At 42.0% G+C, this 18,420-nt stretch overlaps 1 protein-coding gene across 2 annotated transcripts in view; it reads left to right on the forward strand.

Moving 5' to 3' along the window:
• SEPTIN7 (septin 7) overlaps nucleotides 1-4,507 on the forward strand; it is a 102,992-nt gene extending 98,485 nt beyond the window's left edge. The window contains exons 12-13 of one of the 2 annotated variants that reach the window (XM_079932464.1): nucleotides 2,137-2,276; nucleotides 3,276-4,507. In XM_079932464.1, the coding sequence (XP_079788590.1) occupies nucleotides 2,137-2,276; nucleotides 3,276-3,315 (180 nt within the window). In that variant the 3' untranslated portion in view covers nucleotides 3,316-4,507. The remainder of the gene's footprint in view (nucleotides 1-2,136; nucleotides 2,277-3,275) is intronic. The other variant, XM_079932463.1, reaches the window with a different exon arrangement.
• Nucleotides 4,508-18,420: the final 13,913 nt, after the last annotated feature.

Below are 18,420 nucleotides of genomic sequence, written 5' to 3' on the forward strand. Positions count from 1 at the left end.
AGGTGAAGAAACCTATTTAACCTTGTTTAATACTGTTTTTCTCAAGTGCTAGAAATATTTGTTCGGGGCACAGTTGCTAATATCCAGCAGCACAGTGTATCAGGCACAGTATTAAGCATCTTCCATGGATTATGTCATTTAATTCATACCACAGCCCTTCAAGATGGATATTATTGTCCATTTCCCTTTTTTACATGAGAGGAAAGATAAATTAACTTGGTCTGTGCTGCATAGCTGTAAGCCATTATTTGAATACACTTAACTTTGTTCTTAATCACTAGACAAGTCCACAATCATGTATCCACAATTTCAGAAAACTGCAAAACCAGACATAGAACTAATAGTTTTATCCCACTTGATGTGAATATTTATATACTTCACTGCAAAAAATAGTAATGTGTTTGGTTATAGGTGCTACCTTAGACAGCCCAGGAGTTGTTTTGTAAATAGAGTATATAGACCTTTCTAAGTAGTATTGGCTTTCTGAAATCTGAAAAATTCTGAACTGTGAAACACATCTAACCCCAAGGGTTTCTAGGAAGTGAGGGATTATGACCTGTACTTTTAACCTACATGCAGTTAACACAAAGATATGTATATGTGACAGAAATATACAGGTAAAGAATGATGAACACTGGTGAACCTGTGGTCCAGCTTAAAAAAATAAGGCATCATCAGTTCATTTGAGGCCCCTTTGTGTCTCTCCCCTATTGTATCCCTCTCTCTCCTTCTCAGAGGTGACTATTCTGAATTGTGTGTATATAATTCCCTTGCATTTTTTTTTTTAAATAACCAAAGGCATTTTCCTGTGTTCCTATTTTCTGACATTTTCTTAGTAACTTGTTTGCTGTCATCAGGAAGATGTTACCTCAAATTTGATTCATGTTTGCTTAAATATATTTTAGATGGTTTTGTTTTGTAAGAACTGCATGAAATAATTTGGAATGGGAATGAATATGAAGTCACTTTTTGTGGGTTTACAAAGTAATTAAGAAAACAAGTTGTATGCGAAATTACAATCCAAATTCAAGATGATAATTCATTGGTGTAATACAGTCTTTAATAAAACATAGTTCCTGGACATCTGAAAGTTTTTAATATTAGTAGTTCTTAGTTATTCGTTGTAGTTTTTTTTTCTATGACTGTTTTCCTCAGAAATGGATTAACTAGCACCTAAATGAATTATTTAATGAACTATTAGATAAGCTCTTTGTTTCTGCAGTTACTTTGCATGAGTGTTCTCCACCTTTCAGCCAGCATTCTTTATAGCATTAATTCTTTTTTTTTTTTTAAATAATCCAATTTATAAAGACTCGGCTTCTGGATTTTTTTTTTTTTGCGGTACGCGGGCCTCTCAGTGTTCTGGCCTCTCCCATCGCGGAGCGCAGGCTCCGGATGTGCAGGCTCAGTGGCCATGGCTCACGGGCTCAGCCGCTCCGCGGCATGTGGATCTTCCTGGACCGGGGCACGAACCCGTGTCCCCTGCATCGGCAGGCGGACTCTCAACCACTGCACCACCAGGGAAGCCCCCAGGATTATATATTTTTAGCAAGCATTCAGGTGATTTGTACGAAGACTGATGTATGAGAAACACTGCTTTTTAAGAATCGGGGACCTTATCCCGTGATCTTGTAACTCTTAGATCCTCATCTATTTGCTTTCATTTCACTTGTCTCAGCTTTCTGAACTTGGAATTACAAGACAGGTTCAAATCCTGGTTCTGCCACTTTTTGGCTAATGACTTTGGGCAAGTGACATAAACTCTGCAACTGTTTGGTCATCCATGAAGTGGGAGCAGTGGTGTCTTCCCTGCCCAGCTTCCTACATGTTTTGTGAGTAAGGAAAAATGAGATGATAAGATAGGGTATGCCCATTATAAAGTGCTACACACTGTAGCTTATTGTACTCTTTTTTTCCCTGTTTACCAAGATTATTCTCTTTGATCACTGGCCTTTTGGGTGGTAAGTCCTATAGGCAGAGGAATTTTAGTGCTAAAATTTTAGACAGTGCTAAAACCAGGTGATACTTTGAATTTATAGCATAAGAACTGAATGCTCATTAGGATGCCTGGATGAAATGTACTTCTGCTCGTGATTTCTCAAACAGTTTTATTTTATATATTGTGCTCTGAATTAGCTCCAACGGCGCCATGAGCAAATGAAAAAGAATTTGGAAGCACAGCACAAAGAATTAGAGGAAAAACGTCGTCAGTTTGAAGATGAGAAAGCAAATTGGGAAGCCCAACAACGTATTTTAGAGCAACAGAACTCTTCAAGGTATCTAATATCAGATTCCCAAGAAATGTGTGTATTAATATTTTAAAGAATTATTTTCCTATTTATTTGAAAAACATTAAAATAACATTTAAAAAGACATCATCCATTATCATAAATCCCAAGCACAGATAATTTTCATGGATGAATCTTTTATATAGATGGATGCAGTCTGTCATAACAGTATTTTTTTCACTGTAAACATTTTCCATGACTTAACAATCTTCATAATTTAGTGGCTTCATAACATTCTCTTCAGTTGATTCACCATAATCAGTTGCTCACCTTTTCCCATCAAATGTTGGACATAATAGTTGTATTTAATTTTTGGCAAACATAGAGAACACTGCTACAAAGATCTTTTATACATTTAGAGGTATGTCTTAATTGTGTTGAATTATTTCATTAAGATAAAATTTTGGATATCTAATTCCTAATGCAGCTAATTAGTTACTCTTAATTTACACAAAAATCAGTAGTATTTGTACTTTGGTTTTCTTCTTTTCCTCATTAGTCCCATTTAAAACTGAAAAGTTGTATCCCTATAAGGATTCTACACTTTACGCTCACTGCTAAACATTTTCAAGATTTTCAACACTATCCTTCTATTAACTTTTTCCCCAAGGAAGAAGAAAATATATTTGTAAAAGCGAAGCATTTCAGAATGCAAATGACAGTAGGAGAAAAGGATACCCTGGTTGATGTCAGTTGATCTTTTTTGATTTACACTGTTTCATTTAGGAAAAATTGTGCTTGTATATTAAAAATGGGTTTTTGTCATGTTTTTTACTGTTTGTCTTGGAATTTTGTCAAATATTTGTCCAAGAAAATAATATTGTAGACTAGTATTGTCCTTACTGTTAACTTTAAATCTAATTTTTAAATGAAATTGTAGTGTTTGAAAATCCAACACAGTTGTAGTTGGTTTAGCTATTGCTACCATATGTTATCTATGTTTATAAAGTGGTCACTCATTTTGATTATTTTCCTTTAATCATTTAGAACCTTGGAAAAGAACAAGAAGAAAGGGAAGATCTTTTAAACCCTCTTTTGACCACCAGTTACATATTAGTTGCCAACATGCCAGCTTGGACATCAGTGTTTGTTGGATCCGTTTGACCAATTTGCACCGGTTTTATCCTTAATGATGGATTTAACAGCATGACAAAAATTATTATTATTATTTTTTGTTCTTGACGGAGATTAAGATGCCTTTAATTGTCTAGGGTGTTGTGTACTTAGAAACTAACAGCTCTAAGTACCTTTCCTATGTTTTCTTTTTTTATTAAACAGATGTCTTCAATTTAATGCAAGAAAACATTTTACTGTTGTACAATCATGTTCTGGTAGTTTGATTGTTTACAGGATATTCCAAAATAAAAGAACTCTGGAAGGTTTTCATTGAGGATAAATTGCCATAATATGATGCAAACTATGCTTCTTTATGATAATTATAATACAAAGGTTCCATTCAGTGCAACATATACAATAATGTAATTTAGTCTAACACAGTTGACCCTATTTTTTGACACTTCCATTGTTTAAAAATACACATGGAAAAAAAAACCTATATGCTTACAACGCACCTAGAGCTTTTTTATAACAACCTCTTTTTTTGTTTGTTTTGGATTCTTTAAATATATATTATTCTCATTTAGTGCCCTCTTTAGCCAGAATCTCATTACTGCTTCATTTTTGTAATAACATTTAATTTAGGTATTTTCCGTATATTGGCCCTGCTAAAATAGAATATAGCATCTTTCATATGGTAGGAACCAACAAGGAAACTTTAATTCCCTTTTACACTTTATGGTAAGTAGCAGGGGGAAAAAATGCATTTATAGATCATTTCTAGGCAAAATTGTGAAGCTAACAACCAACCTATTTCTACCTATGTGCAGTCTCTTTATTTTACTAGAAATGGGAATCATGGCCTATTGAAAAGAAAAAAAAGTCACCATTCTGCATTTAGCTGTATTCATATATTGCATTTCTGTATTTTTTTGTTTGTATTGTAAAAAATTCACATAATAAACAATGTTGTGATGTAACTGAGCGTGGGGTCTTAAATATTCTACAGTTGATATACAAGAGTGTACAGTGTGTTTGGAAAGAAGCTTTTCAGCTTCAATTTGCCTCCTCCATGATTGTAACTCTTATCTTTTCTCTTGTATGTTTGTTTCATTTAGAATGCATACGCCCTGATTTTCTAACTAACTAACTAATGGAGTATAGTATCTCTCTACTCATTTCTGTCTCCTATTAACATGTTATTTCTCTGAGAATGAATTTCAACTCCCCAGGTGAACTCACAAGTACTTGGACTGAAATTTTTTAACTGGAAGGAGGGTGGTATAATTTCTTTTCACTATAAGGTCAAATGATATAGATTTTAACAAAATGCTTTATGATATTTTAAGTATAATTAATGCAACACAGTTTGTTACCTTAAAAAGTTTCATCATATCTGTTACTTTTTAAAATTAGTGATCCAAGCAGAAGGAAGTAACTGATATTTCTGATTAGCCAATATTTTTGTTTACATCAGAGGCTGGTGGGTTTAAACAAATCAGTATGCTTGAAAGATCTTGTTGCTTTTCAAAGATATATAGATATAAAGTGTAAAGCATATTAGGAAGATTATTCACCTTACAGAATCTTGACTTTACATATAAGTTCACCCTGGAGTGCTTTTTTTTTTAAATTAATTTATTTTTGCTGTGTTGTGTCTTCGTTTCTGTGCGAGGGCTTTCTCTAGTTGTGGCAAGCGGGGGCCACTCTTCATCCCGGTGCGCAGGCCTCTGACTATCGTGGCCTCTCTTGTTGCGGAGCGCAGGCTCAGTAGTTGTGGCTCACGGGCCTAGTTACTCTGCGGCATGTGGGATCCGCCCAGACCAGGGCTCGAACCCATGTCCCCTGCATTAGCAGGCAGATTCTCAACCACTGCGCCACCAGGGAAGCCCTGGAGTGCTATTTTTAAAGCAGATCTTATAGGGCATTAAAAACGTGATATTAAGAATACTGCAGTAGGGCTTCCCTGGTGGCACAGTGGTTGAGAGTCCGCCTGCCGATGCAGGGGACGCAGGTTTATGCCCCGGTCCGGGAAGATCCCACATGCCGTGGAGCAGCTGGGCCCGTGAGCCATGGCCGCTGAGCCTGCGCATCCGGAACCTGTGCTCCGCAACGGGAAAGGCCACAACAGTGAGAAGCCCGCGTACCGCAAAAAAAAAAAAAAAAAGAATACTGCAGTAAATACTTACCCTTATTTGATGACCATTACTAGTTAAAGATAGTCTTGGAAAACTTTTGTTAATCCTAAAATGCTTTCCTCTACTGGAGAATATACTATAGTGCAAATGCCTTTTTTTTTGGCTGTGTTGGGTCTTTGCTGCTGTGTGCGGGCTTTCTCTAGTTGTGGCAAGTGGCGGCTCCTCTTCGTTGCCGTGCGCGGGCTTCTCATTGCGGTGACTTCTCTTGTTGTGGAGTACTGGCTGTAGGCGTGCGGGCTTCAGTAGTTGTGGCTCCCAGGCTCTAGAGCGCAGGCTCAGTAGTTGTGGGATCTTCCCGGACCAGGGCTTGAACCCGTATCCCCTGCATTTGCAGGCGGATTCTTAACCACTGTGCCACCAGGGAAGCCCTACAAATGGCTTAAAAAAAAAAAAAAAATTGGCTTTTATTTCAAGACCAGAATCAGATATTCAGGAATAACTGTAAGTAAACGTGCAGGGGTTTTTTTGTTTGGTTTGGTTCTTATGTTAAGAGAGATTGGGTTAACACCCCTAACCAGAAAAGTTTGGTTTTAGGAAGTTAAGAATAACCTACTGAGTTTGGAGACTGCAAAATGAGGAAGTTTATATTGACCACCTGCCTAACTGGTAAGTACTGCTGAAAAAGGTTCTCATAGATGCCATTTAAAAATTCTGTACATTGTGATAACTTTATAAAAGTCACCTTTATTCTACTTGCCTAGTGAAAACTTTCAATAGTCTTTATCCATGTCATGCCTAAGGTTTTATCTGAATCTGATATAGGACCCATACAACTTGACTGGGTCTTTTGATGGTTGACTCCAAGCTTTTCAAGCATATTGAGGGCTTTTTTGTTATATGGCCTGTGGATTTTTGACAACTGTTAGGTGATTATTCACAATACATATAACATTCAGGAAGGCATAAGGAAAGGCTAGCTTGTAAACAGCAAAACGGGCAATACCTAGTCTCCATTGTCAGTGGCATTATATAATTGAAGTCACTCATTAACCACTATGCCATCTTTTTAATTAAGTGAGACTGACCAAGTATGCACTAATGCCAGTGAACATCTTGGGCACCACATGGCAGAGTTTTACTGCCACCTACTGGAAATAAGATCTAATTGATTTTATCAAGTTCACCAGTAACTGGGGAAGTTGATAATAAATTGGACATACGGCTTATTTCTGTGTAGCTCAGGTTGTAATTTTGAAAGCTGAGGAGATAGAAACTCCTGCTTTTCAGACTCATTAGCTTAGTGTCACAGTACAACCTGCACCTTTTGTGCCTTTTATTCTCTTGGAGAAAGACCTAGGAATGTGGAAGTCAGGGTATAGTAGGTGAGGAAAAATAAGAAGGAAAGAAGGTTGTCTGATAACGCAACAAGAGCAAAGTGTTGACTTAGCACGTCATCTAGATCACTGTTTCCAAACCTGATCCTGTTTCCTTACGAAAATATTTTTGAGCATGTATCTGATTATAATTGTATAGTAAATCATATACATGTAGCACTATGTTAATGTGAATATTATGAAACAAAATTTTAAAAATTGAAAAAAAGTTTAGCACTCTTCCCAAGTCCCAGTGAATTATTTAGTACACTCTACTTTGGAAGCCCTTGATTTAGTATGGTTGTAGGTAGTATGTAGATGATTAATATTCAGTTATTGTTTAATCCCCAAGGAAGTCCTAGTGAGTACTGCTGTGGTATCCTACTTGATGTAGAAGGAAAGATTATTGTCTGCCACTCCAGTAAATTGAAATCCTTTCTAATAAATAGCTTGCAAGTGAAAACAAAAGTTCATGTCCTTCATTTAGGATATTTACCCTACCCCAGACAGTGAGCTAAATGGTTTATGTGCATTATCTTCATTTAATCCTTAATAGATACCAGTGTCATCCTTTTACAGATGTGGAAACAGCTTTGGAGATGGTTAGTGACTTACCCAATAGACGGGTGGTAACTGGCAGAGCTGGAGTTTGAACTGGTCTTGGCAACACCAGGACCTGTGTGCTTCAGTCTTATGCCATATGACCCCCTGGTGTGTGCTAGAAAACACTGGACACGCTAATCATCTAGGTTCAGATCCCATCTCTGTATAAACTATGTTACCTTTCCTTTCTGAATATTTGTTTCTTAAGCCATAAAGTAGGGCCCATATCTCCCTTGCTGGTTCAGAGTGAAGATTACATTGTGACTGCACACGTGAAGGTGTCTGGACCTTGAGAGATTATCCTTGAATTTTAAGAAAATTCAATTAACACAAAAACAAAAACAGTTCAACACCTCCCTCCTCTCCCAGAATGTTGATGGATGTGGTGATGCCAGGGCCATGACAAAAGTATTGTCTTTTCCCACTTTTAGGTAAGTGTGCATGGTGCCATGGTAAGTGTCCAGACCTGCTTCTTTGTACACAGCCTTTTGGAGTTACTAAATGAGGTATGTTTCAACAGTAGGGTACATTATGGAAATAAGGTAATTCTGGTTAAGAGCAGGTTTTCTGCAATGCTAGTAATGGGAATTATAAAACTTGAACTTCTTTGGAAGTAATGCTGAGATGGTTTATCAGTATCTCATCTATGAAAACATTGCTGCTTTTCCAGAAAACTTGGTTCCCATGATTTGGGATTAATCCATAGAATGTTCAGAGTTTAGTGTCAGCCGTTTTCAGCAGAAAATAGGGACTGACAATTTCCTGTGTTCTTTAGAAGACTTTCAAAGCTTCACAGGAAGAATGAAGACTATTCTTGGCCTGAACATTTGCTCCATGGAGTGCTGGGCCCAGCCAAACAGCATTGTATTAGCAAAGGAGGGTCAAGTGAAAGGAGACCTTGTTCTGTGCCAGGCTCTCAAAGGGTAGCCTGAAACCCCACTGGCCACCCAGATGCAGTGTTTGTGGACCTGCTGAAACATAATGCCATTCAGGCTTTCTGAAATCCTTTGGGATAGGGAGAAGAAGTAGTAGTTGACACTTCTGAGAATAGAGATCTGTGAGGACTTGGCATAAGGTGGGAGGCTAATTGGCGGAGATGGTAAGACGCTGCCAACAAGTGTCTATTTTTGGTTATCTTCTTCAAAGTGAGTCCTTAGCTTCCTAGCTTACAGGTGTGTTGCAAGGAACAGTGTTTCACCCTGGCTACTTACAAGGAAACAGCAGACCACAGAAGCCCCACGAGTAGGAGTCTGCTTCTCATCCAAGTGTGCGGTACTGAACTAGGTCTAGCAGGGGCTTACAACTTTTTCCCCCCTCATTTAATTCTGTTGTCTTTGAATTTCACTGGGCTCTTTCATATTTAAATGTATGCTCCAAGCCCAGAAAAGTTCCCTGTGTTTGGGGTAAGCTAGTAATTTAAGCAACTTGGCAAATGGTGGGTGAAGTGATAGGTGCCGTGGCACAGACCCCAGAGTTAATGTGAGCTTTTTCCCCTTGCTTTTCAGAAGTAAAGGAATATATGTTTTGTCTGGTTGGGAGTTGGGATAGCTGTCAATTTTTTCCCTAGGGATAAATCTCTTGATTATACAAATCTATGGCTTAGTGTGGTTTACGTTTCAAACCAAAAAAAAAGCAGTGTTGTAATTAACATTTTAGGAACACAGTTCTTTCACTCAGACACCAAAATTAAATCTTCCTTAGACCTTCGGGTTGCTGGGTAAAGGTATAAGGAACTCAAGTTGGCATTTTCTCTCCCAAACCTCTACTTCATTAGTGCTTAATTAGGCCTCATCCCTCGTAGTCATGCTTGGAAGATGGAGAAGAGGCCACTGAGACAAGCTCACTTCTGTGAACTCTTCATTCAGTTGGGATTGACCCAAGTATAACCCATGTCCCAAAGAGGAGATGGGCTTTCTCTCCAACTTGTACTATGAGGACTGAGGAACTCATCCTACCAAATGTGAACATTTTGACAGTATTCAAACTGGGAAGAATTCCTATTTATCAAAGGAGAGAAAGCTCACTTGGAAATTGAGGCAAGGGAACAAAATCATCGAAAAGCAAAGCAACAAGTGTTTGTTGAGTACCTGCTATGTGCCGAATACAGAATTCACATAGATTCTCAGTGAAAGATCTGTAGAATTTTATGACATGGCCATTTTAATCCCTCATTAATAACAAGCAGACTAGAATGGATAAAGATGTGGTATATATATTGAATGCAATAGTACTCAGCCATAAAAAAGAATGAAATAATGCCATTTGCAGCAACATGGATGGACCTGGAGATTATCATACTAAGTGAAGTAAGTCAGAAAGACAAATATACGATATCACATTTGGAATCTAAAAAAATGATACAAATGAATTTATTTATGAAACAAACAGACTCACAGACATAGAAAACAAACTTACGGTTACCAGAGGGGAAAGGAGGGGGATGGATAAATTAGGACTTTGTGATTAACAGATACACTACTGTATATAAAATAGATAAACGACATGGACCTGCTGTATAGCCCAGGGAACCATATTCAATATCTTGTAATAACCTATAATGGAAAAGAATCTGAAAAAAATATATATATATATAAAGCTGAATCACTTAGCTGTACTCCTGAAACTAACAACATTGTAAATCAACTATACTCCAATAAAAAAAGAAGCAAAAAAAAAAAGACTAAAATTTAACTGTAAAATTATATAATATTTGTATTAGTTATCCATTGCTGTATGCAAAGCAACAACTGCCCTCTAACCTTAGTAATGATAACATGTAAACTGCAATAATAACATTTGTTTTCTTAGTTTTTGCAGGTCAGGAATTAGCCGGGTGGTTCTGACTAGGGGATGGCATTAAAGATGTTGGCTGGAGGGCCTGCTTACAAGATGACTCTGTCGGATCACTGGCGAGTTGATGTCAGGAGCCCTCAGTCCCTTACTACATGGACCTCTCTATAGGGCTTCTTGATTGTCCTTCTGACATGGTGACTGGTTTTCTCCCAGAACAAGTGATCCAAGAGAGATCAAGGTTTAAGCCACAATGTCTTTTATGACCTAGCTTTGGAAGTCACACAGTGTCCTTTCTTCAATATGCTATTTATTGCTGATGCAGCTCAGCCCTGTTCAATGTGGGAGGCAGCTGTACAAAAGCTGGAGTGCCAGGAGGCCACTGCTACAACATTTTATCTTTTTGTTTAATAAATAGTTTTTCAAATTTTTGTTTAATAAACAAAATTATTTAAGTATTTTGTTTAATAAACATTTTTACAAATAACGCTGCAGTGAACATTTCTGTACACATCTTCTTGCCCAAATATGCGAGTTTCTATAGGCTTATGTGTCAACATCAACAAAGTCAGCAAGTCTGTGCCTTTTAGGTTCATAAACCTCTGTCAAGGTTTTTGGGAGGCATCACGCAGAATATTTTATCCACTGCCTCCTCCCCACTCAGATCAGATGTCCCTACAGGCCCAACCCACGGCCTTAATTAACTCCAGGCTTCCATCTTTACAGTTTCAACCAGAGAAGAGAGCAAGAGTTCTTCCCCTGCCCGAAAGTTTGAAAAATCACAGTGAAGAACTACAACAGGCCCAGTAGGGTGGGTGGCAAAGCCGTGGTCACAGAAGTAAAAACTGTGAGCCAAACAGTACCACTTCTCCCCTGCAAACTTGTCTCCCCCTAGGGATTATGGGTAAATGAAGTACCAATTCTGCAGCCAACCTGGGCATTTGAACCAGTTCACCCCATGCACACCCCACATTCCAGCTCGGGCTTTGCCTGGATTGGCTGTTGTGGAGCTCCACCTGGCCTACAGCCTTCTTCCCCACACCCAGGCAGACCCCGAACCTTGGCCCCCATGAGACTGCACCTCTCTCCCTCCCTCCTTGCTGCCCACCCTGGGCCAGGGTTTACACTGGCCCCTATTCCATGGGTCATGGGTGCACCCAAAGCCCACATCTCAGCACTTCCCCCCTCACAGGGCTGGCTTCCTGTTGGTACCCACAACAGATTGTCAAATACCTCCTCCCCATTTATAGATTTTTTTAAAAATATATTTATTTTTGGCTGCCTCAGGTCTTGGTTGGGGCGCACGGGCTTGGTAGTTGCAGCGCGTGGGCTTAGTTGCCCCACAGGATGTGGGATCTTAATTCCCTGGCCAGGGATCAAAGCCGCATCCCTTGCATTGGACAGTGGATTCTTAAACCACTGGAACACCAGGGAAGTCCCCCCATTTATAGGTTTTTAATGAACTTTTTTCCTTCTGATTTTCAATTTTGGCAAAAAGTACTTTTTTCTGAACCATTTTTGAGTCTTTTGAAGCCCGATGCCCTTTATATTAAATACTTAGGTGTGTATTTCCTAGAAAAAAGGAAATTCTCATATAATAGAACAATCAAAACTTGATGAAATTTAATGAGCTTTTAATAAGACTTAACATTTATAGATCCTGTCAGATCACTGACAAGTTGATGTCAGGAGGCCTCAGTCCCTTGCTACATGGACCTGCTTGAGTGTTCTTATCTTCAACTATATATTTGTGTGTTCATATTTATGTACACTGCACTTTGCATTATGGCCCAAAGCTCCCAGTTCTGGCTGTTGTGCTTGCATATTCCTTCAAATAAATTTAAAGGGAATCAACTCAGCATCCCTGGGCCTGGACCTCTTCATCACCAATAAACCCTGTGAGTTGATTGGATGGGATCAGTGGCCAGGTTGACACCTGAGCCTAGGTGTCACTTCTCTCTCTACCATCCATTCGTTCATTCATTCTCATTCTCTCCATCTGACCTCTGAGCACGGGACAGCCAGGTGTCCTCTCTCGCACACCAAGACTTCCGCTTTCCTCGGTGAGACAGAAATGCACTGCCACCCCAAGGGGGCTTCGAAGATTAAGGCAGTGGAAGGTAGTGGCCTCAGCCTGGCCCCACCGGTGCTAGAAGCCCGCGCAGGGCCTTGCTCCCCATGCAAGTAGCTCTCGAGGCTGCCCCGCGCCTGTCCAGCCAGTTCCCTCTCGGGCCTCCCATCTCTTGGGGTCAAGTGGGGGCTAGGATCTGTGGATACAGACCCTGCCTTACTCCCACGGGCCGCCATTCGAGTGTCAGCGGCGGACGGTGGCTGTTGGGACAGAAGGTGGCAGCATCTTCACGCACCCTGCAACCCTGTGCCAGGAGGTGGCTTTCCAGGGGGCTCCCAGAGCACCCGCCAACCCTGAATTCCACTCAACTGTTGGCTTTTATTTTGTTTCAGAAACACTTCAAGACCGTTTATTAATTTATTGAGGGAAGAGTTTTAAGAATGTTACAAAGGTAACTTAGAAAAAAAAAAGTAACTTAGACTCTTGAAACAGAACATTACAACCAAACATAAAGAAAACATTAACAGTTTAAAGTTTCCTCAAAATGTTAAACATAGAATAACCATATGACCCAGAAATACCTCTTCTGGGCATATACCCAAAAGAAGTAAAAGCAAGGACTAGAGCGGGTATTTGCACATCTGTGTTCATAGCAGCATTATTCACAATAGCCAAAAGGTGGAATCAACCCAAGTGTCCATGGACAGATGAAAGGATAAACAGAATGTGGTGTATACATACAGTGGACTATATTCATCAGCCATAAAAAGGAAATTCTGACGCAGGCTACAACATGGGTGAACATGCTACGTGAAAAAAGACACCAAACACAAAAGGACAAATGTATGATTCCACTTATGTGAAATATCTAGAATAGGAAAATTATAGGGACAGAAAGTAGACCAGATATTACCGGGCCCTTCGGGAGGGGAAATGGGGAGTTGTTGCTTAATGGGTACAGAGTTTTGCTTTGGAGTGTTGAATATTTTTGAAAATGGTGGTGATGGCTGCATACTGTCAGTGTAATTAATGTCACTGAATTGTACACTTAAAAATGGTTAAAATGAAATTTTAATGTTATATATATTTTCCATAATTTAAAAAATAGTTAAGAAAGAGAGAAAAGAAAACATTGAGTTTGCCTCTCTACATACCATTCTACCTCTCTGAGGCAGGAGCAGTCAAGTAACTTAACTGGAGTCTGAAGTCATGTAAATGGAAGGGATTGGATTTGAGCTGATTGCAAACCATGCGAGATCACTATGGACAGCTTGTCTCTAAGCATCCAGCAACCATGGTCAAGTGCCTTCCACACCATCGCATTTCCCTGGGAGCAGCAGTTGGTGAGTCATCACTGCTTCATTCTTCTCCCTTTGCTTTCCAGTGGGTTCTGATGTTGGCCTGGACCTGGTCTGGGCTTTAGCATACTGGCCCCAAGTTTCCCCAAGACAGAGAGTGACAATGACTGTTCTAGAACCCAGTGCAGCCAGTTCAAAGCCCAGATTAGCATAATGGGCAGGAGGCCTTGGTGGCCTCCCAAGGCTCCTCTCTACTCCTGAGGCCCCATGGCTGGGGCTACCATGGCCACCTCATCTCCAGAGACCTTCCCCTCTCCAGCAGCCCCCTCCTCATGCCCTGCCCCTCTGAAATCTCAAGTTCCCTCTCCCCATCCCATCACTGTCTCCACCCACTCCTGTTCTTACTAGAGACTCCGCACTCTACCTCACCTCCCTCCCTCCCCAACCCTGTGTGCATTGCCCAACAGGCACATCAAACTTCCGCTTATGTCTCCAAAAACTGGGGAGGAGAAAAGTTTGCAGGTTGATATTTTTTTAAAGAGACATCAAATTATTTTCCATGGGAAACCAAGATTTTGTCAGAATCCTGGATTTTTTTGGCACTGTTTACAATTTTACATTGGTTTTCATTTTGAATTGGATGGATGGGCGGCGGGGTGCTAGTCTTTAAGGGTTTACAGCCTCCGTACATTTTGACCTGGCCCTGCCCAGCCTGCCTGGCGGTGGCTCTTCTCCTCCTTGCTTCTTGCTCACTCTCATGGGGGCCTGAACATCACAAGGAGGCCAGATCTGAGAAGAGCTGGGAGAGCAGGAGGTGGAACGAAAGGAGGTGGAAGGAACCTTCAGCCTATACCAGGGGAGTTTGCTCTCTTTGCAATATGGTGTAGGGCAGCCTGAGTGTCCAGTGGAAATGCTTAGGAGTAATGGGACTGGGTCAGGGAGAAGTTAGGGTCAGGGGAGGATGATCACCCCAGTGGTGCCCACTTTGGGCAGTGGTCAAGGACAATAGGGCATCAGCTGTCTGGTGGCTGGGAAGGGGGAGACACTGACCTCTCCTGAGTATCAGCCTGGCCTAGGAGTCCCCAGTGACCTTACCATGTTCTCAGTGGATGGGGGACCTCTCTGGAAAAGGGGTTTGATACACACTCATGTGCTTCTCCTGGGGTTGTGACAGCACACTGTGGGCCCTCACAGGGTTATTTTGGCCACTTGAAAAGCCTGCTGACCTTGCCTGGCAGGTGGTCTAGTTATAGGAATGGATGTGTGGGTGGAAGCCGGTCTGTCCTCATCCCTCTTCTCTGGAGAAGATGAAGCGGGGAGCAAGTGTGTGCCAGAATCCCCCTTTGGGAGAGCTGGGAACACAACTCCCAGTGGGCACCAGGGGGCAGCACTGGCCCAGCATCAGGCTCCTTCCACTGAGTAACCTTTCCTGGCCTCAGCAGCTGTAGTGGCACTAAGTTCCTGGGGCTATATTCATGTTTTTGGATTTTAAGAAATAAAAGGCATTTTGAGGGCCATGAACTTGGTGTGGGCCCTTATAGCATCAGGTGGAAAAACTTGGTCTGAGGGAAAAAGCATGAGACAGGTTCTGCTCTCCAGCTCTCTGATGAGAAACAAGCCCTTCATCCTCTCTTTGCCTCAGTTTCTCCATCTGTCTGACTGGGATGATCTCTTCCTCACCTACAGCTTAAGGAATTCTTATACTAAAAGGAGCAATTGATGGCAAGTGATTTCCCCATGTTTAAGGCAGTTGGCCCATAGTCATGGGTATTGCTACAGTGAAGAAATGTGCCAGTGTAGCACCTTTACAATTGGATTCATGAGTCCATCCTTTGGAATTAATTTTCCATAGTTAGAAACATGCAGCAGATGAGTGATGCTTCCTGCTTCCTCAAGTTGACACAGCCAAGGGGCTACGGGTGGGCTGGCAGAGTGAAAGACTAGTTTGGCCTCAAAAGAAGTGAAAACCCACAAAGTCAAAGTCAAACCTGGCCAGTGGAGACCTCACAGCAACTGGAGTCTCTCTTGGGGATGTTGTGGAGGAGTGATTTGTGGTACCTGCTGTTGGATGTCCAATTCCAGGGCCTTCCCTTTGCTGTCTGGTTCTGTCACTGAACATAAACAATCTCCCTGAAAGTGAGGGGAGGGAGAAGAAGTAGGAGACCAATTTCCTTGTGGCTGAATTTCTTGTCAACCTTTTCTGAAAGAGCCTGGCCCTGCTCATCCCAGGAAGGCAGTGACCAGGGCAGCAAAAGACATAACAGAATGAATTTCTGGAGCTTTGGCAGAGCCCTGGGAGGGGCAGGCAGAATCCACTATGTAATCCAGCAAGTTGTCCTTACCGTTAGACAAAGGAAGGCTTAGCAGATGGTATGCAGTTTTCTATTGATGAAAGGCATTGGGTTATAAAATCCATTCAACCCAGAATATCTACACAAATCTCAACCACAAGAATCAGGTAGGTGCCAGTCCTGGCTCTACTACTCGATGCTGAGGAAGTTCCCCAACTTTTTCTTTAAGTCTCACATTCCTCATTTGGAGCACAGAGAGTGTTATCTCTTCCTTGCAGCATCGTTGTGAAGATAAAATGAGCTCGCTTCTATCAAGTGCCTAGCAGAGCATCTAGAGCACAGCAAGTGCTCGGTAAATATCAGCGTAGCAGGATGCTGGGTGAGAGGTTGAGAATTTTTGGTTGTTTAGTTTTGTGGATGTTTTGTTTAAGTAATTCTGTTCATCCTTGTGGGGTGGGAGCAGAGTCGACTTATGACTAATTAGGAAAAAAACGAAAGCTATGTTTCTTCTTCCAGGAAGAGAACCAGAATTTGGTATCCTTAAGATCTCAAGATTCTTAAGACCCCTCCTTACATCCAGAAAACCTTTGTGGTTTTAAGGCTGATGCCCTGTCATGGCACAAAGGGGCAGAATGCATGTGTTGTGTTTTGGAGGTGTGAAAAGCAGACAGTGGCCTGAGCCTGCCCTCTCTCTCTGAGGGGCCGGGAAGAAGAAGCCTTGCGCAGACCTGTGAGGGAGAGATGGCTGCAGGACGTGGTTGGCCCGTGTGGAGGGCCCTGGGCAGGCCCAGCGGGGAGGGCATGGGGTTGCCCTGGAGGCCCCCTCCTTGGCAGGGTCCTTCCAGATGGAGGCAGGAGGCCAGTGCGTGTGTGCTATGGGGTGAGGCCCAGCACTGCCCAGAGTGGGGAGCCACCCTGGTCTGGACACCTGGGGGACCTCTCTGGGGCTGTGTGACCCCTACCCCCACCCAGAGTCTTTGTGGGACCCAAAGGAGGAAACTGATTTTAAATACCTCCCAATCTTTAGTGGGTGGTTCATAATAAATCAGAGGGAAGAAAATCTGACATTATGTGCATCTCGAGGAGAATAATTCCTCGTGAGTGAAATGCAAAGATAACATGGATAACATTTGTTTGGGTCTTGGAATCTCAGCAAGTCAGCACCATACAAAACTGCTGAAGTGTGTTTTTCATCTAGTGGTTTTGGTTTTCTTGACATCAGACTGATAGAGACCCGAGGAACGACAAACCATACATTACACAGCAACAACACAGGGCTGAGGAAGAAAGGTTAAGAAACAGAACAGGGTCTAAAGCCCACTACCATTCCTATTATCTAAAATACATGTGAACACACAGTGGCACCACATGTGTCATGCGTTCAAAGAGCTCTCTCACACTGGTAAGGGAGGTGAGTGTGGGCTCAGAGGGAATCTATAGGTAAAGAAAAGATGTCAAGAGGGGGCTACCTGCTCTGGCAAGTGATGCACGGGTCCTGAGGCTGGGAGGGTGACTAGGGCAGCTCTACAGGGGCCATCCAGTGAGGTGGGGGACAGGCAAAAACAATGGGCATGAACCGTGGAGGTCCTGCCGCAGACTCCATCAAGCCTACAGGCAATGCCATGAGGCTTCAGGGAATCTGCTGGGCACACAGGGCGCTTTCCAGGCCTGTGTCTGCCCTTCTGTTCATGTTGAGTGTCCAGTGTTGACTCACCCAGACCCTGGCACCTGGGTCGATTGATGTGGGCTCACCCAGCAATTTCTTAGGTTCCCACAAACACTGTAAACAGCCCATGTCTAACAGGAACTTCCCATTTAATTTCTTTCACGATTGACATTAAAAATAAACTGGTCCACTTAAAGTGTAGAATCTTAACACACCCCATTGGGAAAACTGTCTTTTTCTGTAGCCCAAAGCCTGTCAGGCTTCGTGGATTTTACAGAAGAACCCGAACTGAGGGCCAGGCCACACCTGGCCACTGACCCTGAAGTGATGGGAGTTGCCTGTGGATTGTCCCAGTTGGGGAGATGGGGCGTGACTGTAGTGCTGGTGACAGTACACCAATGCCGGTGACACACAGCTTCATCCAGGGAGGTCTGTTAGGAACCGAGCGCCGGTGCCCCACAGAGGTCCCAGTCTCTTTCTGGAGGACATGGTTAAACGTCAGTTACCATACAATCAGACAATGTAATATTTTTCACGGATAAAAATGCTACTTTTGAACCATTCTTATGGACATGGGGAAATGTTAATGTCACATCCGTTCAAATACTGCTTAGCCAATGCCTCTGTGGCAGAAGGCCAGCTGAATAGAGAGAAGAGCAGAAGCACAAACAGGCCACGTAAGAATCTACTGGAAATAACTCTCTTTGGCAGAAAAAACTGTTTTCCATCCCACAGCTAATTGGCCTGCTTTTCAGACCTCGTGAGCCAGAAGAGATCGCCCCAGGATCACAAACTTCGCAATTGCTGGGGCCCAGTGTGTCGCAGGCGCAGCGGGAGAGCTTCGGC

Source organism: Stenella coeruleoalba (assembly GCF_951394435.1).
Source record: "Stenella coeruleoalba genome assembly, chromosome: 9".
NCBI lineage: Eukaryota > Metazoa > Chordata > Mammalia > Artiodactyla > Delphinidae > Stenella > Stenella coeruleoalba.